Source organism: Podarcis muralis, chromosome 2 (genome assembly GCF_964188315.1).
Source record: "Podarcis muralis chromosome 2, rPodMur119.hap1.1, whole genome shotgun sequence".
In the NCBI taxonomy this organism is placed as follows: Eukaryota; Metazoa; Chordata; class Lepidosauria; order Squamata; family Lacertidae; genus Podarcis; species Podarcis muralis.
Window position 1 is genome coordinate 49,047,964 of NC_135656.1, and position 25,431 is coordinate 49,073,394.

Sequence of the window (25,431 nt, forward strand, 5' to 3'; positions counted from 1 at the left end):
CACTGGAAATGCTGACCAAAGCATTGCAAGCCCTGTGCTCAGCAGTTCCCAAGCATGGGGCTTGCAGAGCCCCTCTTGGAATATTTTTCAAGTGCCTGACAACCAGCTAACTGTTGGGTGCTTGGGAAGCTCTGTGCAAAGCCCAAACCTTGACAGTTGTCAGTCACAGGCATCATTATGACAACAGATGATTGACCAGTAGATGGTCCCAAACTCCTGTGAAACCCTGCTAAGATGGAGAGAGAAAAAGATGTGGCCAATGGGCCAAAAACGTTCCCTACTTTTGCTGTAATGGCTGTCCTTGTGGGACAACTGTTGCAGCTATCCTTCTGACATTTGGCAGGTTTCAGAAGCGTTACATTTGCCTGCAAATATCTTCCAATTCTTCACCAAATGAAAACATTGTAGCCATTTGTAGTGAATAGAGGGTTTGGAGGGGAGGAAGGAAGTAGATTTACCAATAGTGAAAGGGGTGTGTGTGTGTTGAAATTAGGTGCTCCCTTTCACATGGTTATAAATTTAACAGACAGACTAAATGAATAAATACAGAAATGTTGTTGTTCTACAGTAAAAACCCAACTGCTGCTTTGTGATCTTATTCTGAACTTCAGCCATCCAGCTCTAACAGATGTTTCAACAGAAGCTGATGAAAAGAAACGTGAGGAGTCCACAAATCTGTGAGTTCCTTTTATTGTCCCTCTTCATTAACCCTTTGTCAGTAGTTGGTGCTACATTTAAAAGGGCAAGTTGAAAGATAAATTTTATCTTTCCTAACTTTTTATGCCCCTGGACCATATTGTTCCTTTGAGACACTTTACAAAGTATGTCAAGTGTTGAGTTTTTGAATTGCACGCTATATTTGATTACTAATTAAATTACTGTTTTTGTGTAGTTGGCGTTGGTTTGTTAAGTTAGCTGGTGTTATTCTTTTATTTACTGCACATAGTAGGTGTGTAGAGCAAGCTAAGGAATAAATGGATACAAAAATATATCACCCAAATCCTCAATTTTCAAAAAAACAAAGGAGCAGTGAGCTTTTACTAGAATAGCTTCTTTTCATCCCTTGCATCTCCACTGTGCTCTACTTTTAATGGGCACAAAACTGTGCACATTTAATGTTCTTAAATAACAGAAAGAAAATACATGTATAGTATCTTACCTTATCAGAACATAAGGATGGATTTCTTAATAAAGTGCTGCAGAATTAAGGCCAATAATCCAATCCAATTTAACGATGCAGTAAGATTTACAAAGTATTGTGAATGGTTTTGTTTTTTGAACTCAAACTGACTTTAACATCTTTAGACTGGGCTTGCCCCTGCCATGTGATGGTAACATAATTGCAAATTTCTCCTTGATATGTCAGACGGACAGTGGCTTAAAGTTAGTGCTAAGCCATTCTTTATGTCTTTGAAGTCTAGGCAGGAATTTGAAATAATAGGAATTATTGGTACTGGATAGAATCTATGAGTATGATTGCATTTCCTATATACATTAAAATGTACAGCTGTCATGCTGCAGTTTATGTAGCTGCCACCAGGTGGCCATGCCAGTTCCAGATGAGCAAGCGGGAACTGCAAACCCCTGTGTGCAATGCCTGCCCCCTCCATTAAATGTGGCTGCAATAAGATTTACAGAGGGGGAGGCACTTCAGAAGCCACTCTTTGAAGCACCTTCTCTTCCTTTAAAAAGTGGTTGAGCTGTGGTGATAGGCAAGGTGAGGTATAAAGGGAGGAGGGGTTGGCCAGGTGCGGCTGAATAGTTGGCAAAGAGGTTGGTGTGTAGGTGGAGTTGGTGAGCGGAAAGAACGGGGGCAGCAGCTCCTAGTAATTATATGAGGACTAAAGCAATACTTAAAGGGTTGTCATTTGTATTATGGGAGTTCATCTTGTACAGTGGCTAACTTGAAAAGATACATACAGAGAATGGAAGTTTATTTGTGTGAGAGAAATGGGGAGTAATAAAGGTTAGCAGTGGAAAAAGGAATATAAAAACAGATAGATACTTTATTGATTCTAGCTGCATCTGAAAATGCAGCATCTTAAACTAATTGCTGTTATCATATGTGAAATATAGTACACAGATATAGTTCCCACAAACATTAGACATTAGCATGGATACTGTGTTTGAGAGCATCAAACAACTTGAATACACCAAGCTATTCTCAGGTGAATATGTCTATTGTATTTTATACAACACTACTCCACAGAAAGCATTCACATGTAAAGAAATATGTACACAAATTGTAAGACCACACAGTTATTTTCAGTTTGTGTAATGTTGCATTTCAGACAGTGGCTATCACACACATGAAACTGTCTCATGGAGCGTATGCTGAGTGAGAAGTAATACACTGATGTTTTCAGTTTGAGAACTTAAGGCAAGAAATGAACTTGCATTTTAACATGAAAATAAGAGAAGTTCACCAAATATAAATCAGTTACTCTTCTGGCTTTCTCTTTCAAAGATAAATAGGTGATCCTCCAGGAAATTTTCTGTTATCTTTTAAAGAGATCCAGCCGTGTATGTCAGCAAGCACTGCTTTCTTGAACACCGATCCTTTCCATCTATCAGTCGAAGAGGCATTCTTCTGAAGTAATCAATTATATCAGCCACCGAAGCAAAATCCTGTGTGATTTACAGAATGTCAGTCAGTCAATGATTCTGACTATAGAGAAAGTTAAAGCAACGTAATTTTGGCTCTTTTATACAAATTGTTCTTTAGGGACAGTAAATAAACTATCTTTGGTTCTAGTTTTTGCTGTTAGCCTAGATTTGATTCTGCTCAGTTACTGCACTCTCATTTGAGAAACCTTGAAGGAGAAGTAGTAAGAAGAGTTGTCATTATGTAGAAAGTATTATATTTAATAAGTAATAAATATTAAAATAAATAAATAAATAAAGTAACATTACATCATACCTCATTCCCTTTTGAGCTAGTTCCTAATATATACACTTTATCTTCCAGTTGGAAACGTATTGGAATATTGTATACTTTAGCACTGTAAAGCACCATCAAGACATAGGGTTGATCAGCAGCCTTCGTTGAGCTGTCTCTTACTAAGAAAGTGCCATCCTAGAAAAGTAACACATTAAAATATTTTTAAGACAAATGTAATCACAACTGTCAACAGAATTGATTGCATTTCGAAGCAAATGTGTTCAGGATTAGTCTTGGAGTGTGTGTTCAATTTCAATATTTTTCTCAAATTACTATATTGATGTTATAATTTAACTCTTCACCTGGTTTATGGTCCTAAGAGCAGCTTCTGCATCTGTCCGGGTTATATCAGCAGCATACCATTCCTGATTTAGCGGGAGCTGGTTATACTTGAGCCACATGAAAAGAGAGACAAAGAGCTGTTTATTAGTGAGAATATGGTATTACCAGTGTAGGGCAAAGGAGTACAGCGCTTTGAAAGGCAGGTATGGTATTTATTAACTGAATATGTTACTGGTAAGGTACCCAATCATTCTTTTCTCCTCTTTATGTTTATAACTGAAGCCATTGTTTCTTTGGGGGAGGGGTTGCTTATGGAAGTTTGATGTGAAATTGCTGCAGCTCTTGCCCACCAGTCCAGCCCCTGTGTTAATATGACATCAATAGCAATAGCAAAATGCCAGCCCATTTTTAATTATTATTTTCTGACATTTAGTTTAGCTTTCTCCTTATCATGAAAAACAGATAAGTAAAAATAGCCTGTTGTATATCTGTAGTATATATGCGTGGAAACTCCTACGTGTGTTGTTGTTAATGGGCATTTTGTCATGAATGTAGTGATGGATTTGGTGGGAAGTCTCTATAACCACACTTATTATCCACACTTCCTCTTGTCCTGCTGTTTTCTCCTGGGAAAAACTGCTTTTTAGCACTTAATTGTAGTAAATGGCAATTTTCTCTGGATTGATACTTGCTCTAAAATGATAGTTTTTCATGGGAAAGGAGTGGGCCAAGTAGGAAACCACTCAGACCCATGATTTTTGCACAGGACAAGCAAGTGTGTGGATGAGTCCTTATGCTTGCATTTGCTCCTCACCTGAGCACAACCTAGCCATTTTATTTCTAATGGCTCCAAATGCCAAAAGAAACACATCTATGTGCACAGATTGCCGCATGTTGATTTCAACAGCGCACCCAGTTTAGAGAATCTATTTTCACAAGATGTTTATACAGTATAAGACTTTAATTTCAGTACCTACAAGGGATAAATAAATAAATCCTTGCAGAACTGTTGTACAAGCTGCTGCTCCTTGCTACATATGGACTGTTTTTCTTCACCTTGTCTCACCCAGTTTTCCTATGCTTTGCTCATATGTATTCTGTTATTGGTTCTTATTGGCATATGTTTAAAAAATAAAATCATAAAATCATACAAAGCCATCCAAATACATTAGTAATCCAAACACATACAATATATAAAAGACTAGATAGTCACCATTGAGTAAATCAGGCAACTTTCGATTTAGCTTTAAAAATCTCAGCTAAATACCCTGAAACAATCTTGGTAGTTTTGGGAGTATCATCCCTCAACAAATATTGGATTACAGACTCTTTGTAAATCGATATTTTAAGCTATAAGGAAGTTACCCCACCTATCAGCCAATCACCCGTTCCCACCACCCTTCTGAGTAATACCCCTCCCCACTCTCTCACTATATATATAAGGGTCTGGTGACTTCTGTTTCAGTGTATCTGAAGAAGTGTGCATGCACATGAAAGCTCATCCCAATAACAAACTTAGTTAGTCTCTAAGGTGCTACTGGAAGGAATTTTTTTATTTTGTTTCGATTACGGCAGACCAACACGGCCACCTACCTGTCTCAATAAAGAAGTTAGGAAACTTTCCGGGTCTGTATTAATGTGAATTTTTAACCAGAATTTGAAATTCATAATCCAGCCCTTAGATTCTAAGAGATGCCGGCTTAACTCTGCACACATAGCTAAATACAGTGGTACCTCTGGTTATGAACGCTCCTGGTTATGCACGCTGCGGGTTACGAGCTCCGCTAACCCAGAAGTAGGCGCTCCTGGTTGTGAACTTTGCCCCAGGATGCGGACGGAAATTGCACACAGGAGGCGCCATTAGTGAAAGCACGCTTCAGGTTAAGAATGGTTTCCGGTTACGAATGGACCTCTGGAACGGATTCAGTTCATAACCAGAGGTACCACTGTAGGAGACGCATTTTGGAGCTCCTAGAATTTGTCGGAAGGATGCTTGTACATCCTCAACTTTGTTGTTAAAGTCAGTTATCCATAAGGGAATCCCATAAAGGACTTGAAAAACACTTTTGCACTACAGACCCTAACTGCTGTAGGCACATTCTGGTTACCATAAAAAAAAATTAGAATCCTTTAATTCATGCTGCAGTGCATTTAGCTAAGTTGGTTGTCCTGTTACAATGGGTCACCCATTTTAGATTGTAATAAAAGGTGAACCCTAAGTATTTAAAACTTTTAACTTGTTTGATTTAACTTGTTCCATTTCTTGATCACCAATACGCTATTTAGATGGGTGTCATTTTGAAAATACTAAGATCTTGGATTTTGAATAATTAATCGCTAGGTGATTTCCTTGGCCATAATGAAAGAATGCTTTTAGATACCTTTGGAGCCCAATTCTGGTTCAGGAGAGGAGGAGAGTGTCATCCGCAAATAAAAGTATGGGAACTGCATAGGTCCTAACCTAGGAGGGTGGCCATTTACAATGAGTAGATGTTGTTTCATATCATTCAAAAATAGATTAAATAGATGTAGGACAAGAATACAGCCTCATATGTATGCCTTGGAAGGAACTGGGTCTGGCATTCTATCACACAAATTTTTCACTTGGAATTCACAATATATTAAACATTTTTGATGCTATTATTGTACCTTGTGGTACTGATCCATTGCTTCATTTTCAGCATTGACAGAATGTGTGAACGGTCTGTTAGGAATTGGTAATGGTGGTCTTCCATCAGCAGGGCCTCTTGAAGCAGTTCTGCCAATATTACCTTCAGAAAAAATTAACATATTTAAAAATTAAATCCAGATGACTTAATGGACATTGGAACATGATTCTAACGAACCACACAAGCTTGACAGGGTCTTGACAAAGTAAAAATGAAATTGACTTCCGATGAGAATATGTTTCATTACAACTTAAATGCTTTAAGCAATAACTGGCAAACTGAAGGGAAAGAGTAGACAAGTCTGATAGAAAAATAGACCGCATAACTCACAAAAACTCACAGAAATGCAAAGCGTCAAACATGAGAAGCATTATGACAGACATTCCTAAATGCATTTATTTGATTTATATCAAGGTTAGAGAACCTGGTACCATCTATTTGCTGCTGGACTATAATGTCCATCATCCCTGGCCATTGTTCATGCTGGATGGGGATCATGGGAATTTGAATCTAAAAATAACTGGTGCGCCAGATTCCCCATTTCTGATTTAGGTTATTTCATTACTATACTGCTCTAAAACCTTGTAATTCAAGAAACAAAACAACTTGTGTTCAGACAACCAATGCTTCATAAATTTGCATTGTCGCAAAATATTTAATGGAAAAGCTGTTAGTTTGTACTGGCAGCAATCATATGTTTTGAAAATCTAAGCCTGAATATTTATGAGGTATTTATACAGTACATACTTGGCTGAAAATGTGGTGGTAGTGATCCACTTGATGAAAGAGTGCTGTAAAAATAAACAATGATTAGCATGTACAAATGAGATCTGATACTTTGTAAGTGACTAGTTTTATATCTTAGAAATGAGGCCAGAAAATACTTGCTGGTAGAGCAGAATTGGTTGCAGGTTGCAACTCTTCTCTTGTTTATTCGGGACAATGTGTGTATGTATGTTTGTGTGTGTGTGTGTGTGTGTGTGTGTGTGTGTGTGTGTGTGTACTCTTATCTATAGTATGGGGACATAGTCATTCCAGAACTATGCCCACAGAAGCCAATTTTAAACTTGTATAGCTGGGTGGGGAGGAAGTGGAAAACAGTTACAGTTTTACCTCGGGTTAAGTACTTAATTCGTTCCGGAGGTCCATACTTAACCTGAAACTGTTCTTAACCTGAAGCACCATTTTAGCTAATGGGGCCTCCTGCTGCTGCTGCACCACCGGAACACAATTTCTGTTCTCATCCTGAAGCAAAGTTCTTAACCTGAAGCACTATTTCTGGGTTAGCGGAGTCTGTAACATGAAGCGTATGTAACCTGAAGCGTACGTAACCCGAGGTACCACTGTACTGGAGTTAGTCTCAATCATGTGAGCAGGATGAATTGCCCTTACTGCATTTGATTCTCATAGAATTTAATTCTCTTATAGAATTAAGAATAGCAATGAACAAGTTCCACATAATGTATAATAGCACACAACTAATGGTCAGTTCAATTCAACAAACCTTTCTGCACCAGGTATCGTCTTGGATGGTAAAAGGCTCTGTTTAGAATGCGGCTTAGGAGATCTGATTGGAAATGTGTTACATTGCAAAAATGGCTGGGGAACTGACCTGTGGTGAATATCTGCAAAACACACACATCAAAAACAAAAACACAGTTAACTGACTCAGATTGGGACAGTGAATAAGAGATTTGCGGAACTACTCAGTTTGTTTTGGAAAAGCTTAGGCATTTCTGACTCATATTCTGGAATTCATTTCAGATTCAAAATGCTGTAGTTCCAGCATAGAAACTATGAGAGTTGAGGTTCCAGCAGATCTTCAAGTTTCACTGACACAGTAGGCTTCACCTTGCATGAACAAAATAACACATTGCATTTATTATTACTACTACTATTATTATTAGTTTTAGTTTTTAATAGTCCACCTTTTTCCCTGACAGGGACTCAAGGCAGCTTACAGATAAAAATAAGAACTGCTAAAAAATGAGTCATTCAAAACTATTAAATCCTGATAGAATTAATGCTACATTAAAGCTCTTGCACAAATTTAGTATAGTAAGTTTCTGCACAAGAAACCTCTGTCAGTGGCAGAGGAACCCTCTCCGGCACCCTGGGTGGTGCAGCCTGTATGGACTGTGCATGTGTGGCATTCTGCATGTGCGCACTCTGTATGGAATGCCGCACATGTGCAGTCTATATGGGCTGCCGCTCGCGAGCAGCATCCCGTATGGACGCCGTGCAAGCGGCAGCCCATACGGACTGCACATGTGCGGCGACCGTAAGGGATGCTGCACATGCAAAGTCTGTACGGGATGCCACTTGCGCGCGGCGGCCATATGGTCTGCCACTTGCATGGCGTCCGTACAGGCTGCCATGCGAGCGGCATCCCATATGGACGTTGCACGAATGGCACCCATACAGACTCCGTGCGCCCTCGGCCGCTCTAGAGCTGGGGGGAGGCAGGGGCCATCTTGTCACCCCTCCCAAAGTGGCACGCAGGGTGGCCTGCCCCCTGTGCCCCCCCTTCCTACGCCCCTGACCTCTGTGAATATACAGTGAGAACCACAGCATCCAGGAAGATTTCTGAATTGATGATAAAATCTGCCCATTTTTGTTAAGTTCCATACCCATCCTGGTGTATTACTAACACTGGTAAAACTGCAGATTTGCTGTCAAATTACTTATTTGGTGAAATTTGGTATCACTAACATACACTGAAATGCTAGTGGGTGGTAGCCACTTAAAAATGCCCAAAATCCCTGAGATGACCTTGCTTGGTTCACCCAGTCCTGACGGTGATCAGATTTCACGGTTCTAAGAGAGACACTCCCCATGTTCCTTGTTCAATATTTTAGCAGACTGAAGCAGATACTTGTGGTCAATATTGATAGGCGTAACTGCATGCAAGGTATTCAGCATTCAGGGCTTTATAGATCAAAATAAGTTGTTGTTGTTTAGTCATTTAGTTGTGTCCGACTCTTCGTGACCCCATGGACCAGAGCACGCCAGGCACTCCTGTCTTCCACTGCCTCCCACAGTCTGGTCAGACTCATGTTTGTAGCTTCGAGAAAACTGTCCAACCATCTCATCCTCTGTCGTCCCCTTCTCCTAGTGCCCTCAATCTTTCCCAGCATCAGTCTTTTCCAGGGAGTCTTCTCTTCTCATGAGGTGGCCAAAGTATTGGAGCCTCAGCTTCAGTATCTGTCCTTCCAGTGAGCACTCAGGGCTGATTTCCTTAAGAATGATAGATTTGATCTTCTTGCAGTCCATGAGACTCCCAAGAGTCTCCTCCAGCACCATAATTCAAAAGCATCAATTCTTTGGCTATCAGCCTTCTTTAAGGTCCAGCTCTCAAAATAAGTACATGGGAAGAAAAAACCACTAGGAGGCAGACAACTATATATTCTATTAACTGAAATTTCCAAGCAGCTTTTAAAGGCAAACTTATGTAGGCTACTCTTGAAGTTAAAGACAAGTATAACAGTGAAGGCTGAATCTGATAAGTTAAGGATTAGTTTTACATAATTTTTCTGGAGTACAGTTGCTGAAAGAAAATAATCTTGGCTACCCTTACATTTTAGGATTCCACGCATGGAGATGGGTCCAGTAGTATTCCAATGTGGCAATCCTGAAAGTAGTTTAATTTGAGTTCCAGTGAAATCTTCATTCAGATTTCCTTAGAAATTTGCCACCTTTTTGGGAAGCCTTTTACTTAGCTCCTTAGTGGTCATCCCTAACTGGAAGAAGGCCTAAGCAAGCTGAACTGCATGCTCAAATAAATATCAACAATAATGATAGTAATAGGAATAATTAAGAAATACATTACATACTGCCATCTTCCATCTGAAAGAAGAAGAAGAAAAGCTAGCATTAGGGTTGGCACTTAATTAAAGATATATTAGCTGTATTCAAAGCAGCACTAAGCAGTGCTTGCCTGATGGAAAAATCTTCCCTCTCTTCCCCTTGTGTGCTGTTCTGGGGGTTCTCCTAACCCCTCCCCCCTGAGCAGATGTGGAAAGGGTGGGGGAGAATGAGGGGGAAGTCCTGTTTTGCTAGTGGGAATCATTGTGTTGGCTTCTGCTAGTGCAACAATTTAGTTGAATATGGCCCTAATAAGTCAGCATATGTCATATGAACTAAATAGGTTTAAAGGCAAAAAAGCATTATTTCTTCTTTTAGATAATGGACATGTGGCACAGCAGGTATCATCTTAGGATAGTTATTTTCTCTAGTTTCATTTTCTCTAGCCTTCATTCGGGAAAACAGCTTGTTTTATTAGAAGGTATGTGATATAGTTCTTAAAGTTAGGCAGATGTGAGCCTAATCTGTTCCTGGAGCAGGGAAAGTTTTCAGATCAAGGAACAGTGAGATTTAAACATTTGGCTCCCCCCAAAATGAGATTCAATTGTAACAAATTAAATATAGTTTCTACACTTTCTCAAAAATGCATACTTACTTCTGTCTTCCTTTCAGCTATCTGATTGTTCCTATAGGAAAGAAAGATTAAAATAATTGTATGTATCATGAGAATAGCTGGTACACTCAATAAAGAAAAAACATTGCTTGCAATTTACTGCCTAGTTATTTTGCTAGTCAACCTCCATCAAGGAGGCTAGAATTTAAAATTTTAGTTTCTAGGTGAAAATGTGTTTGTTATAAGCAAGGAACACCCATCTTGGGCACTGAGCATAAAAGAGACTTGCTGGATCAGAAGTCCCATCTAGGCTATCATCCTGTTCTCACAGGGGCCAGGTGCCTATGGGAAACTTGCAAACAGGACTAAAGTGCAACTCTCCACTTGTAATTCCAGCAACAGGTATTCAGAGACATACTGCCCCCAGCAGTAATAGCTTAGCCCTCCAATAGCTTAGTCATCCAATTTGGTGGCCATCACTATATCTTGTGGGAGAGAATTCCAGAGTGTAGCTGTGTGCTGAGTGAGGAAGTATTTTCATCAGCCCTGAATATTCCAACATTTAGCCTCATTGGATGGCCTTATATTCTAGTATTACGAGAAAGGGGAAAAAACCCTCTATCCACATTGTCTGTACCATGTATAATGTACACCTTTATCATGCCTCCTGTTACTTGCCTTCTCCCCCTAAACTGAAAACCCCCACATATTGCAACCTTCTTCATAGGGGAGTTGTTCCAGCTCCTTAATCTTTTCTAAAGCTTTTCCAGCTCGACAATGCCCTTCATGAGTTGAGATGACCAGAACTATACACAATGTTCCAAGTGGGGATGCACCACAGATTGGTATAATGACATTATGATCTTGGCATTTTTATTTAGCATTCCTTGCCTAATAATCCCTAGTATAAAGGTAAAGGGACCCCTGACCATTAGGTCCAGTCGTGACCGACTCTGGGGTTGTGGCGCTCATCTCGCTTTATTGGCTGAGGGAGCCGGCGTACAGCTTCCGGGTCATGTGGCCAGCATGACTAAGCTGCTTCTGGTGAACCAGAGCAGCACATGGAAATGCCGTTTACCTTCCCGCTGGAGCGGTACCTATTTATCTACTTGCACTTTGACGTGCTTTCGAACTGCTAGGTTGGCAGGAGCTGGGACCGAGCAACGGGAGCTCACCCTGTCACAGGGATTCGAACTGCCGACCTTCTGATCGGCAAGTCCTAGGCTCTGTGGTTTAACCCACAGCGCCACCCGTGTCCCTAATCCCTAGTATAGAATTTTCCTTTTTCAAAGCCATTGCACACTGTGTCGACATCTTCTTCAAGCTATCCACTACAACCCCAAGGTCTTGTTCTAGATCATTTGCTGCTGGTTCCACCCCATTAGTGCATATATGACATTACAATTTTATGCCCAAATGTGTATCAGTTTACACTTGCTTACATTAAATTGTGCTTCTCATTTTAATGCCCCTACACTTGGTCTGGAAAGTTGCTTTTGGAGCTCCTCATAATCCCTTTTTATTTTAAGCATTCTGACCAATTTGATCCGCTAATCTGACTACCTTACTGCTTACCCCCTAACTCTAAACTATTAATGAACAAGTTAAAAAGCACAGGACCCAATACTGAACTTTGGAGGACACCCACTTCCTACATCTTTCCATTGGGAGAACTTCCTATTAATTCCTATTCTTTTCTTGTTTCTTAACCAATTCCTGGTCCATAAGAGGGCTGTCGTCTTATCCTATGTAACACATTAATCTTGCACATTTTCCTCCAGTTTAACTTTTTTAAAGATGACTCTCTGCTAAATCATTGCTCTTTGCTTGAACATTCAGTTACAAATGTATTTCATTCCAATTACAAAATGAACCCACCCACCTATCACTGCAAAACATGTTATTATATGGCAGAAAAAAGCCTGAGTATTCATCTTCTGACAAGTGGACCAAAGGCATGCTAGATATTAGAGCTATGCAACCAATATATTAGTAGGAAGGTCAGGAAATAACAAATCACTATATTACATATTTTGTATGCTTACACTAAGTTTTTTTTAAAAAAATGTAAATGTAGGTTTACTTTATAGGTGGTGGCATCCTTCTAGAGGCAGCATTGTTTCTGTCATAGCTATCAGCTGATGGTACTGGAGGCTTCTGTATCTTTTCTAACTCTTTTCTAAAATAAAAGAGAAAAACAGCAAAGAATAGGGTTGATTACTTTTGTCTGTCATGCTAAGCAGTTAATTGTGATAATTTGTGTCACAGAAACGAAAATATTTACCTCAGCTGAGGTGTCAAAGGCTATAAGGAAGGAATAAAGGAAGGTCAAATTAAATGAAAGGGTAAAATATATATTTAAAATGGATTAAAATGTAATACAGTAGAAGTGAAGACATTTCTTACCATTTTGCCTGAAAAGATGAAATAAAAAGAAAAAAAGTTAGTTAAAGTAGCTAGCTGTGATCGGTGACCACTGTCATGATCAAGTTTAATTGTGTGACTTTAGGACTGTCACAATTTGACTCTAGTATGTTTGTTAACCTACTGCATAGAATACAAAAATAGGTGGTATTTTCTCTTCTCTCTCTCATAAATCTAAGACATCCTATATGGTATCTCTGAAAATGAATGTGTTCATGTGATTATTTCCTTTTCACAAAGCAAGTATGTCACTGACAACTGAGCTGTAAATCTCTCTTTACTTTGGCATGTCTGAGGATAGGAATATACCTATAGTCAACCCTATTTATTTCCTTTTACCAGCTTTTAAATGTTGTGATAACCTCTAGAGAGGCAATAAGGTAAAACATTTCATACTTGTATTACTGAAGCTAAACTGAATTAATTTATAAGCATGCAACTTACTAAGGAAAGTTTGCAGTATTTGAAATGCTAAAAGACTGTGACTCTTGAGAGCCTGTCTTATTGCTCAAGTCTATTCACCACTACACCTTATTAATAGTTGTTACTTCTGTTACTTTAACTGATATTTTAGATTGCCTTTTTCTGATTATCTCTCAGAATCAGGCAGTAATGTATAATGATGAAGTTTAACTTAAAATGCTACTACAGTGAATTAACTTTTCCTTTCTAATCACCAACAAGCCATATCAAGTTTTTCAGAAGGACATCTTGCCATGTTTTGCCCACAGTAGCCCACAGTTTGACTTTTCAGGTCATAGTTGTAAGTTTTGTAGTAGCTTGCAGCACATATTTGTTCATAGCCTCCCCATTTATGTTACAGGTAGGTAGCTGTGTTGGTCTGCTGTAGTCGAAACAAAATAAAAAAATTCCTTCCAGTAGCACCTTAGAGACCAACTAAGTTTGTTATTGGTATGAGATTCCATGTGCATGAACACTTCTTCAGATACACTGAAACAGAAGCCACCAGACCCTTATATATAGTGAGAGGGTGGGGAGGGGTTTTACTCAGAAAGGTGGTGGGAATGGGTGATTGGCTGATAGGTGTGGTAACAACCACACCCATTCACACCACCCTTCTGAGTAGAACCCCTCCCCACCCTCTCACTATATATAAGGATCTGGTGGCTTCTGGAAGGATTTTTTTTATTTTGTTTCCTCATTTATGGTCAGCTTATTTTAGTGCTTTGTACAATGTCTGGCAGTTTATAGCTATGAACCAAAGCCTACCTGATCGTAGGATGTCTCTGTCAAATGGAGGCCCAGATTTTTCCAGTGAGGGCTTTTTGCTTCGATCTATGGGAGCTGGTGACAGTGAGAAACAAAAAATATTTTGTTAAACTTGGTGCTAATACTTTATTTTAGACTTTTAAAACCCCTCTACATTCAGAGAATACTCAAGCAGTTTACAGTTATCTGGTACAAAACATAACATAACACAGATCATAAAATAGTATTAAAAACTCAAAAAAAGAAGAATTAAGAATGGCAGAAATAAAGTTGACTAATCTGGAAAAATATTAAAGCTTTCAACACTGAAAACATAAGAATGTTGGGGCTTGCTTCACTTCTAAGTGAAGTGAATTCCTGACAGCTGTCTGGATATGAATTTCAGCACAGTATTTCAGTAATTCTTATAAAGTAATATTCCTTTTTAGAGTTAAAATAAAAAATTGTTCAACAATTAGTTGCAGGTTGTGGGAAAAGCTGGAAGGACAGATGTAAAAATAATGCTTTATGTTTAAAGCAATGTAAATATACCAAAGGATGCAGGTTTTAAAAGGTTAAATAAAAGCACTTACGTGTAAACGGTTTGATGCTTTTTTCTCTGATACTCTCATTATTGCTTGAAGGAGAAAGGAAATGTGGCTGCTAAGGTAATAGATTTAGTAAATACTGTGTCTAGCAGAATGGCAATTACAACTTGATTTTAATCTATTGAGATTATTTGAAGGTATTTCATAGCTGCCAACCAGTGCTCAAAATAACCAAGTATCACAGATCTGTATCACAGACCTGTTGCTTTCCTGTTTTACTTCCTCCACACACCCCCTCCAATGTCTGGATCTATTTCCAGTTAAACTAGGGTTGAGAATCTACACAATTTTGAAACATGCCTGAATTTATTTATTTTTTGTTTTGCTAGTCTAGCGCTGATTGACGTGTGCAGTGTAATCTGGCCATACGATATAGGTAACTACAACAAAATAATGCAAACAACTGGTGACATTTTCAGAAATAGGGCTGGTGAATTATTCTGGTAAGGTATTAAAAAGGCTTTTCCAAAGCTGATACACAGTTGTGTAGCAGTTCCTCACTGATTGACTGTGGTTTGCTATGCACTTAATCTCCAGGAAAAAAATAAATACAAATGAAACAGTACATTCTTTTTGCACCAATGGAACCTACCCCAGGGCTTCTGCCTCCACTTGGTGGTACAGGGGAAGATTCAGGTCTTTTTGGTGGAATGGGAGGCTGAGTAGATATTTTAGACCTTTCTGCCGGATGTCGATCTGAAGAAAGGAATAACATTAACAAAATAACAGAATATACGAGGGGTGGGAATCCTTCTTGCTTGATATCATTAAAAAGACACATCTTTATATACTTTGAGATGTCATTTGAGAGAACTAAATTAATCCATTCAGGAAACAGAGCACATTTTCAAGCTTGTAGTTGGTTTACCCAGAAGGGGGCACAAAAATGTTATGAAAGCTCAAGTAAAATGAAGTTTTAAAATGAATTATTTTAAAATTTCTAATAAGAGTTGGTATTTAGAAAACAAAAAATGTTTTCTGTGTCTCCTTCCCAAAACTAGACAATACTCTCTAATGCATTTCATAAATGAAAAGTGTGAAAGAACATTTAACATGGTTACCTATGTATTCTGAGGCAGCTGGTATTAAAGTGGGAGGAAATAAGGTGTTTCGGTGTGTGTCATCATCATTTGATGGAGGAGGTTCATAATCTGCTTCATCTTCAGCACCATCTTGATCATTGGGTGTTTCATAGTCCACACCATCTTCATGCTGGTCATCTGGGCTTTCATAATCATCATCACTTTCATCCTGTCAAAACAGAAGTATCAGGCTGTCAAAAATATCTTATTGTAGCAAGTTTGTACTGTTACATCCCTGTGCTTTCCATTACTGAATGAGAGTGAATTCTAGAGTTCATGAGAAATTGTAACAAAGCCTTATTCATTTAAATTGGGGAAGAATGATACATAAAAAATTCACAGGTTTGAATAAATGGGAATTGTTTACAAGTGACTGTGTTATGATGGTGCTACAGCAGAGAAGACTAGTGTCTTCTTGGAGACATCCTACTTTTGTGTACAGCAGGAATAGCCAACCTGGGGCCCTTCAGATGCGGACTACAACTCCCATCATCCCTGACCATTGGCCACACTGGCTGGTGCTGATGGGAATTTCACTCCAAAACATCTAGATGGCACCATGTTGGCTACACCTGCTGTATAACATTACATTAGAACAGTGTTAGTGTTGCGGAGGAGGGAAAAATACATTTTGTTCAATTTAGTATACTAGCAATCTACTGAATCAAGAAACGTGATACACTGCCTATGAGGCTGGCAAGAAGGCTTAAGCTGGAGGGTGGGCACATCACTTGGATACACAGCAGACAGGCTGAAGGCCAGCTGTTTTTGCAGAAGGAAAACCTAATCACTTCCATCAGCAACAATACTGCATCTGATACTGCAGGACTGTAGCTATCTGGGAGCTCTATACACCAGCCACCAGCAGATTGTTTATTGGGTACCACTTTAGCCTGTATATTAGAAGACGTTTTAGTAGAGTTCTAGTACAAGTGTCTGCAGAGAGCTAGGGAACGGGTCTCAACCCAGAGCTCCCAGCAGCCACACTGATGCTCTTGTTCCTATGTGAATCTGGTATACTCAGCTTGGGGATTTATAGTGCTATTTAGACTACAATGCTAGCCTGCCTGAGCATCCAGTCAGCCTGCACATCCAGTCAGTCTGAGTATCCAGTCTCAGAAGACCAGGCCGTATAAAGTTAAGGCCCAAAAGTTTGATCAACCTGAGCAACTTGTTTCTGGTATGAAAACTTTGGGCTGTATTCAATTACGTCTTACTGTGAAGAGACCTATTATAATTAATATATTATGTTCATTAATCTCAATGGGTCTACTCTGTGCAACACTTTGTTGAATAATACCCTTTGCCTAGCCCCTACTTTTTTAATGGATGCTGCCTTGAAACACGTACTCTTCTTGACTTTGACCCCTCTGATTACAATTTTAGACCCTCCATTCACATTCAAGGAAATATGAGTAAATGCCCCTGCAGACCTTCCCTGTCATGGACTGAGCACACAGAGCAATACACACAGGGACACTGGGGTAGTGGGTGGGGCTTGCATATGAACACAGAGTGTTCACATGAACATGCCCTCTTGTGCCTTCATATACTCAGATGCAACATCAGGGTATCAGAGAAGAAGAGAAGAGAACAAAACCCTCATAGGTGAACTCCTATGGCACTTGTCTTTTGAGCTCTAGGATTCAGTTATATCTGCCTCAAGCATTTAATTGTGCAAATCGGATAAGATTTCTCAGACTGGACCTCCAGTGAAACACTGGTAACCAGTTAATTGGAAATATATTATTTTCATATGTGCCCCCTTCAAACATGCCTCTATTTCCTTGAACCTGTAGAATAGGCAAGCAGGTGGCCTTTCTGAACAGTCCCAGAGAATGAGATAATCAAGGATACTTACTCCATCTATCTTAAAAAGTTGAAGAAATCTTATTTTTTATTTTGTCAAGTTTCCATAGCAGCTTCAGCCCCCAAACAACCTACATTGGATGCCTCTAAAGAGGAACATATGAGTGCAGTGATATTTGCTGTGTCATTCTTTTAAGCTGAATACATTTGTAGTGTTGATAACAAATACTTACAAAGGAAGACCAACCATCACCTTCATCCTGTCTATATTCTATGGAAAGGCAAAAAAAATCACACAGCAGCTATAAATCTCCAAGTTCATGATGGTTTTACAATTAACAATTAAATAACTACAAGAATAGTTGTGGCAGACATTAATGAAACAGCCAAGGCTGATTCACACATGCATACATATTACCTGGTCAGTCACCTCAGTTGAGAAACATTGTATAAAGTGATATAAAAGCTCTCTGGGTATTGTTTGATGATGTTCATTTCACACATATTGCCATATGAATAGGAAAATAAGGACAGTTCCAGATGCACAACTCAGCAAATTTTAGATAACCAACACATGTGTGATTAATATATAATTATCTCTATCAAATAAAACATGAAATATTAGGTCAAGAATTGCTTTCATGTGCACATGATCCAATTTACACTAGGGGATTTAATAAAGTATTCAATTCTGCAGCTCTGGCACAAATCATCAATTGGCATATATGTTAAGATAAAACCTTAACAGTAAATTCTAGCGTCATAAAAATCACATTAAAATCTGACCGTATGCTCTGTAAAAGGATTGTTTTGGCTATATGAGATTTCAAAAGAAGCACTTTCGCTGTATGGCCCAGGCCCAGATCTGAGGTACATACCTTGACTTAATAAGCTGTGGTATGCATGATCCTTGTTCCTTTGTGCTCTATCCTCATGCTGCCCTTTCCTTTCTCTATAGTCACCAGGATAAAAACAAGTTAGGATCTTAAACCAGTGTCAAGTTTCTGGCTTCTTGGTCCTGGTAACCATACCACATAACAGGAAACAACAAAGACTTCCTCTTTTGAGAGAAGGGGGAAAAGCCAGCATGAGGATGAAGTACAGAGGCAAAGGGGGCCCATGTAGATATTGCCTTATTAAGTGAAAAATGTAACTCCACACTAGGCTTCTTGAGCAGCTTTACAACTGCATGAGTGTACAATTGCTTCTTTGAAAATATATAAGAATTAGCATAAGGAGAATTAGAAATTCTGTGTACATTACTATGGACCAGTTTTTCTTGTGCTACATTTTGTTTATAAACACTAGCATGTTATATATTTCCCCACTGAATAAGAAAAGGTTTGATCCATTTAAAACTTGCATTTAGGCTCCCCTGAAATAAATGTGAAAAGTTAGACATGACTTAAGTCCTATTGATTTTAATAGGAACTAAATGCAATTAACTTAGGGAGCAATCAAAACCAATGATTTGTTGTGATGAGAGGGGTTTGGAAAAGGTGGATTTCTGGCTGAGCCTGGGCTCAGCTGGGGCTATGTTGGCTAAAGTCTGCCGTCCTGGCTCAACTGTACATACACTGTGTGAGTCTTCTATTCTGGCTCAGCTGCTTTTGCTGAATGGAAAACCAACACAGTGTATATCCAAACTCTTATTCCAAACTCCATTCAGGTCATATAACCTAGCAACCCAGTGGAAATTAAGTGGCAAAAAGGGTGGTGCAAGTCAAACTCAATTTTAAACATTTAGTTTCTCCTCCGCTAGTCTTGGACTGCTTCTAAAAAAAGTCTGCACCAGCACAGTCTACCATGGTGTAAATTACAATGTCTTCCTGTAGTTTGGATTGCTCTGCTAGTCTGGATCCAATCCATAGACAGAGAACACTACAGAACAAAACTGAATTTGAAGAGGGTGGCTTCTAAATATCTGGAAAGTGGACACATATAAATTGGCAGTGTATTTACCTGGATTTTCAGGTACCTTCTGTGTTTGTGACCTGCTGCAATTTTGGGAGGAAAATGAGAAAGGTAATAGTTCATATTTCAATTATAAATTGAATATATTTGAGGTGAGCATTATAATACCTAGCCATCGTGTATCCAAATAAATGTGCATTTTAACCGACATCATTTAGGCAAAACGTGCCAAAATACAGTGCCTAAAATGATAACATGCAAAATCCTGGCAAAGTGCAAAAGATCCGTAACATAACACTTGGAAGAATAAGGTTGTGTGGTTAAACAGATGCCATTTGCCACTGCCCTGTGAGATTCCCCAACTCTGCCCCTCTTTGCTGCCTGTAGTTTTGTGAGGCAAAAAACTTTGCAGCACACTGACATAATGTGTTTGGTATTACTTTGTTGCCAGGGAGGAAAGCAAGGAATATATAGAGGACTGATGTTTTTAGCAACAATCAGAGGTATCCTACAGCTTCTTGTTGCTGCCTCAGATACTTCCTTTGAGCAAATACAGTAAAATCACAAATAAGTATCTTAGAATCATAGAGTTGGAATAGACCACAAGGGCCATCGAGTCCAACCCCCTTCCAAGCAGGAAACACCATCAGAGCACTCCTGACATATGGTTGTCAAGCCTCTGCTTAAAGACCTCCAAAGAAGGAGACTCCACCACACTCCTTGGCAGCAAATTCCACTGTCGAACAGTTCTTACTGTCAGGAAGGTCTTCCTAATGTTTAGGTGGAATCTTCTTTCTTGAACATTAGGAAGAACTTCCTGACAGTAAGAGCTGTCTTGTTTTGCAGTTTTGAACAACAAGCTGTTTGAGGCCAGTGCTCCTCCCATGAACATTGAGGGGGAAATAAGTTTCTCTTTTTTTAAAAGCTGAAACCTCAGAAGTAGCATTTTAAAGCAGGAGCAACTGACTGCCCCAGCAAACCGTTCTCAGTTTAAGTAGCCCAATGTGCTCCTCTGGGATATATACAAACCACAATAACCTCTGAAGTGGTTTACAAGGATACAATACAGAAAAAATATATATACCGTATTTAAAACAACAAAATCAGTTAAAAAGCCTGCTTCAGTTTAAAAGCCTGCAAGAGGAAGAAGAAGAAGAAGAAGAAGAAGAAGAAGAAGAAGAAGAAGAAGAAGAAGAAGAAGTCTTCCATAGACAATGGAAATTCAGTACGAAGGGTCTGACCTCAACTAGAAGGAAGTTCCAGAAAATTCAGTCTACAATGCTAAACACGCAGCTCCTGGTGCGTAAGAACAGTGACTCCCCTAAAGTTGTCAGTGATCAAGCAGGGATATAAAGGATTAGGCAGTTTTCGACCCAAATTGTTAAGGCCCTTGTAATTTAATACAAGGACCTTGAACCTGGTTTGGTGGTGTATGGGCAGCTAATGCAAATTTCTGAGCGTCTGATTTATATGCTGGCAACAGTCTGGCAGCAGTCTAGATGCAGCTTTTTGCATCAGCTGGAGCCTCTGGATCAGGCCCAAGGGTAGCCCCATGTAGAGTTCATTCCAGTAATCAAGTCCTGCGGTTTCCGGTGCATGGCCCATCATGGCCAGACTATCCCTGTCCAAGAATGGCAGATGATGTACCAGCCACAGCAGGTAAAAGGCATTCCATGCACTAATGATCTACAAACCATTTAAACAGAAAGCATCTCAATCACACTCATTTGGGATTCTAGAATAAATATCTGGGTTCATGTTCAGGTTAGACCGGGTCTTCTGAAATTTTGGACTTGTTTTTTCTATTCATTCATGGAGTATGGAAACCATATTTAATGTATTCAAATTAAGTTATACAATTAGTTTTCAAAGGTGTACATGGTCACCTGTTTGCTCCTCCTCCACATCTCATTTAAATATAGTGGCCTTTTTTCCTCCACCCCACGGTTAAATTTGATTATGTTCTCATTCACCAATTTCTACTCCAAGAAATTCAAAAAAGAACTCATTTACTGTTGTAACAAGAAAAAAAATACTGAACAATTTCCCTACCTTTTTGGAAAAAAACTTTTTCTTTCTTCATGTCGGTTTATTTCCTGACTTAACTTGCTTAGAATTCTAGAGTAAAAAAAAGTGTTATTAGAGCAAGTCAGTATGTTGGAAGGAGAATCTCACTTGTATTGTACAATTCAGCCAAAGGTAAGCATTTTCATTAACGTCAATGGGAAAAAGTTAAGCACATGCTCAGGTCTATGGTTAAAAATAATGAGAATAAAAGGTGCATTTTGTCCTAGTTTTTCTTATTTATTTTAATGTGGTAAATTCAAACTGTTGAATATAAGAATGATTTCTTTTTTAGCAGAGGAATGAAAGATAGAGACAACAAAATATATGTTTTTCTCAACTTCATGCGAACAGATAAACCTGCTGTTAAGTGGAGCTATGGCATTAGAATAATTTTAACACCCAAACAAAGCAATTAGTAAACTCAGTGCAGAGCATGGCAGTTTGGCACATTGCTACTAAAAGAGGAAAGAAAACAAATAATAAGGTTGAAACCCTATGCATTGAATACATGTTGTTTTCATAGACCAGGCATGGCCAAACTTGGCCCTCCTCTCTTTTGGGACTACAGTTCCCATCATCTCTGATCACTGATCCTGTTAGCTAGGGATGATGGGAGTTGTAGTCCCAAAACAGCTGGAGGGCCAAGTTTGGACATGCCTGTCATAGACAAACAACACATTGTCTTCTTTCTCAAGTTATGCAAAACCATGGATTAGTGTAACATGCATGAGCAGGAATGAGCCACAGAGAGTCTCAGTCATGCTTTCATCCCATCTCTTCCTCTTGCACAGCTGGGATAATTTGCTTTCCTTTAACCATGGTTTGTTGTGTAATTTGGCATAAAAAACAAAGATTAGATCTCTAGTTTATTTCAAACACCCAGCTTTAAACTGGTTTCTTAAGGTATTAAGAAGCTAGGTATTAATCACAATTGTGTATAAGGGTGACACTGTGGTTAACTAAATGTAGAAGTTTCTGAAGTTTCTCTTCAGCCATGTGGAAGGAGAGGGGAGGGTGTAATGTGCAAGTTGCAGGCTTGTTGCATTCATTCCTGCCTTTGCAAAACACACTAAACCATGGTTTTGTGTGATGTGCAAATGGGTTAGGGTTAGGGTCTAAACCACTGAGCCTCTTGGGATTGCTGATCATAAGGTTGGCAGTTCGAATCCGTGTGACAGGGTGAGCGCCCGTTGCTTTGTCCCAGCTCCTGCCAACCTAGCAGTTCGAAAGCATACCAGTGCAAGTAGATAAATAGGTACTGCTGTGGCAGGAAGGTAAATGGTGTTTCCATGCACTCTGGCACTTGTCAGTGTTCCATTCACCACAAGTAGGTTTAGTCATGCTGGACAAACACACACACACAGTTGTACTCAGTACTGTGCAAGGGGTTTTTCACATCCTTCCTCCCCACTGCAGATCCCTGTGGTTTCCCTCAGTCTCCTGTGAGGGTTTGAGGACCCCCATAAAGGCCTGGGGTGTAGGATCTGCAGTGGGAATTGCCAGTAATCATGTGCAGGCAGCTTGTGCAAATGGAAGGTTGTTGCCTTCACTTAATATTTGGTTATTTCTCCCCCCCACCCTGTTAATTCCTCATCATAAGCCCTGTAATTCCTCACCTGTAAGCCCTGCTATGCTGTCCACAGTTTATCCTGCACTTCCCCCCCTTCTTAGAACTAAGTATCTCATATAACAGATGCTACTAGCCTTATAGTGATGTCTCTCATGTTCTCTTGTAGGAACATTTCATAGCATTCCTCATCCTAACCATTTTAATTTGCCTCCTTGTCCTGTCAATCCCCACGGTAGGATTTGTGCACATGTTCTCATTCACCAATTCCTACTCCAAGAAACAGCTAGAAATCATAGAAAGACAACTGAGAGCTGTTTGCGTAAAACCCCATTAATTCCTGATCTTTGTGTTCCTTCATAACTGGGAATGAGGCTTTCAACAGAGCTTCTATGAAGTGAGTCATGAGAAGTGATGTAGACATACACTTGCTGCTGTAAACAGCCAGTCTGAGGAAAATCCCTTGAATGCTTGAAGTGTTTAATGATGCTGATATTGAAGTAGTGTCAAAACATGCTACCTCCTTTTACTGAAACCGTTGATGGCTTTGTTTCCATGTTAGAATAACTTCTGCAAGCTCATGAATGCAATAACATCATTTTAATAGTGTTGTGCAATTATGATATTACCTGAAACCCAACATAAAATCTTTTAATTTATTACATTTACCCTTCTATGAATATTATCATTCATGCAAGGAATGCACACCAGCTAAAATATTTCTTGGGATGAGACTAACAAGTAAAGAATTAGTAAGTTATAGAAGTATAGAAGTTAGTAAGTTATAGAAATACAAGGTTAATTCATGTTGGAAGCCTCAAATTTATCTTCATTAAAAGAGTGGCTGGACAAAATGTGGGTGTTGGCCTATATGGCTATTAGCTCATTGCATAAGAAGCAAGGAGAAAAGACAGGATGAAGTAGTTTTGAAGTGAACTAGAATATTTTTACTGATTACTATCAAATCTTTTTACTGATTATTACAGAAACAAGTAATTAAAATGTTAAATGTTATTTTAATTGTTTTGAACTTGCAATTACATCAGTAAATATATAAACATTGTTATAAACATAAGGATTTGAAACATGTTTTTTGTTTGTTATTTAAGTACTAGAATTATGAAAAATAAAGATCATGTTATAGTAATAATAATAAAACATAAGAAGAGCCTGACTACTTCATAACACCAAAGGCCTATCTAGTCTAGCATCCTGTTTCTCGCAATGGGCACCTGAATGTGCATATGAGGCCAATAAGTAGGGATGATGTACTATTGACTCTCTTTCTTCTGTACTCCAGCAACTGGTATTCAGAGACTTACTGTCTCTGGTAAAATAAAGCCATTGTAACTAGAAGATGCTAATAACCTTATTGTCATTAATTTGTCTGTTCCCCTTTTAAAACCTTCTAAGTTGATGTTGGTCACTACATCTTGTGGAAGCAAATTCCTTTGTTTATTGTGCTGCGTGCAGTAAATCTTCCTTTTTTATGTATCTGTCACCCTAACCTACCTCAAATTGATCAAGGAACAAAAGTTAACCTATCTCAGATTGCTTTGTACTCCAATTGAAGACTCAGATGTACAGTTGGGTGTTCTCTTGGATTAATCCTTGATCCTAGACATCAATATCTCAGTGGTAACCAAAAATACCTTTGGTACCTGGGTCTGGTATGCCAGTGATGTTTGTTCTTAGAGATGTCAAATCTAGCCATGGTAACACCTTGTTCAGATTACTGTAACATGTTTTCTGTGGGCTTGCATTTGAAGAGTATTTGTAAACTTCAGCTGATTCATAATACTGTAACCAGACAGTTACAGCAAATATGTTAACATATATTATAGCAAATATGTTAACACTGTTAAAAACACATTCAATAGATACCAGTTCACATTTGGGCACAATCTGAATGTGATTATTATTGATATGTAGAATAATAGATGTTGGAGTTGGAAAGAAATCTGAGGGTCATCTAGTCCAACCCCCTGCAATGCAGGAATCTCAACTAAAGCATCTATGACAGATGGCCATCTAACCTCTGCTTAAAAACCTCCAAGGGAGAATCCACCACCTTCTGAGGAAGTCCATTCCACTGCTGGACACTCTTGCAGGAGGAAAGTTCTTCCTGATGTTTAGTTGTAATCTCCTTTCTTGTAACTACACTCCTACACTCCAGACCTGGAGAAAACAAGATTGGCCCATCTTCCATGTAACAGCCCTTTAGATATTTGAAGATATCTATCATATCACCTCTCTATCTCCTCTTATCCAGGCAAAATGCACCCAACTTCCTCAACCATTCATCAGAAGGCTTGGTTTCCAGATGCTTGATCATCTTGGTCGCCCTCCTCTACAAGATTATCATGGGGGACTATGTCAAAAGACTTACTGAAATCAAGATATACTATGTCCACAGCATTCCCCTGATCTACCAAGCTTGTA

The 25,431-nt window shown here is 39.0% G+C and overlaps 2 protein-coding genes across 5 annotated transcripts in view; one reads left to right on the forward strand and one right to left on the reverse strand.

Moving 5' to 3' along the window:
* The window catches only part of C2H5orf58 (chromosome 2 C5orf58 homolog), a 91,002-nt gene that overhangs the window by 2,704 nt on the left and 62,867 nt on the right, over positions 1 to 25,431 (forward strand). For 3 of the 4 annotated variants that reach the window (XM_028717522.2, XM_077924439.1, XM_077924440.1), the window contains exon 3: positions 569 to 677. In XM_028717522.2, coding sequence (XP_028573355.2) covers positions 569 to 677 — 109 coding nt within the window. Of the gene's footprint in view, positions 1 to 568; positions 678 to 2,467; positions 2,575 to 25,431 lie in introns of those variants that run through there. The other variant, XM_028717523.2, reaches the window with a different exon arrangement.
* The window catches only part of LCP2 (lymphocyte cytosolic protein 2), a 36,280-nt gene continuing 12,766 nt past the window's right edge, over positions 1,918 to 25,431 (reverse strand). The window contains exons 4-20 of the mRNA XM_077925257.1: positions 21,408 to 21,473; positions 19,404 to 19,438; positions 17,675 to 17,712; positions 15,612 to 15,801; positions 15,143 to 15,246; positions 14,536 to 14,605; positions 13,916 to 14,038; positions 12,716 to 12,723; positions 12,594 to 12,613; positions 12,393 to 12,488; positions 10,352 to 10,382; positions 9,726 to 9,738; positions 6,640 to 6,897; positions 5,873 to 5,994; positions 3,244 to 3,330; positions 2,921 to 3,076; positions 1,918 to 2,628 (exon numbers count right to left, since the gene is read on the reverse strand). Coding sequence (XP_077781383.1) covers positions 2,506 to 2,628; positions 2,921 to 3,076; positions 3,244 to 3,330; positions 5,873 to 5,994; positions 6,640 to 6,897; positions 9,726 to 9,738; positions 10,352 to 10,382; positions 12,393 to 12,488; positions 12,594 to 12,613; positions 12,716 to 12,723; positions 13,916 to 14,038; positions 14,536 to 14,605; positions 15,143 to 15,246; positions 15,612 to 15,801; positions 17,675 to 17,712; positions 19,404 to 19,438; positions 21,408 to 21,473 — 1,540 coding nt within the window. The 3' untranslated portion in view covers positions 1,918 to 2,505. The remainder of the gene's footprint in view (positions 2,629 to 2,920; positions 3,077 to 3,243; positions 3,331 to 5,872; positions 5,995 to 6,639; positions 6,898 to 9,725; positions 9,739 to 10,351; positions 10,383 to 12,392; positions 12,489 to 12,593; positions 12,614 to 12,715; positions 12,724 to 13,915; positions 14,039 to 14,535; positions 14,606 to 15,142; positions 15,247 to 15,611; positions 15,802 to 17,674; positions 17,713 to 19,403; positions 19,439 to 21,407; positions 21,474 to 25,431) is intronic.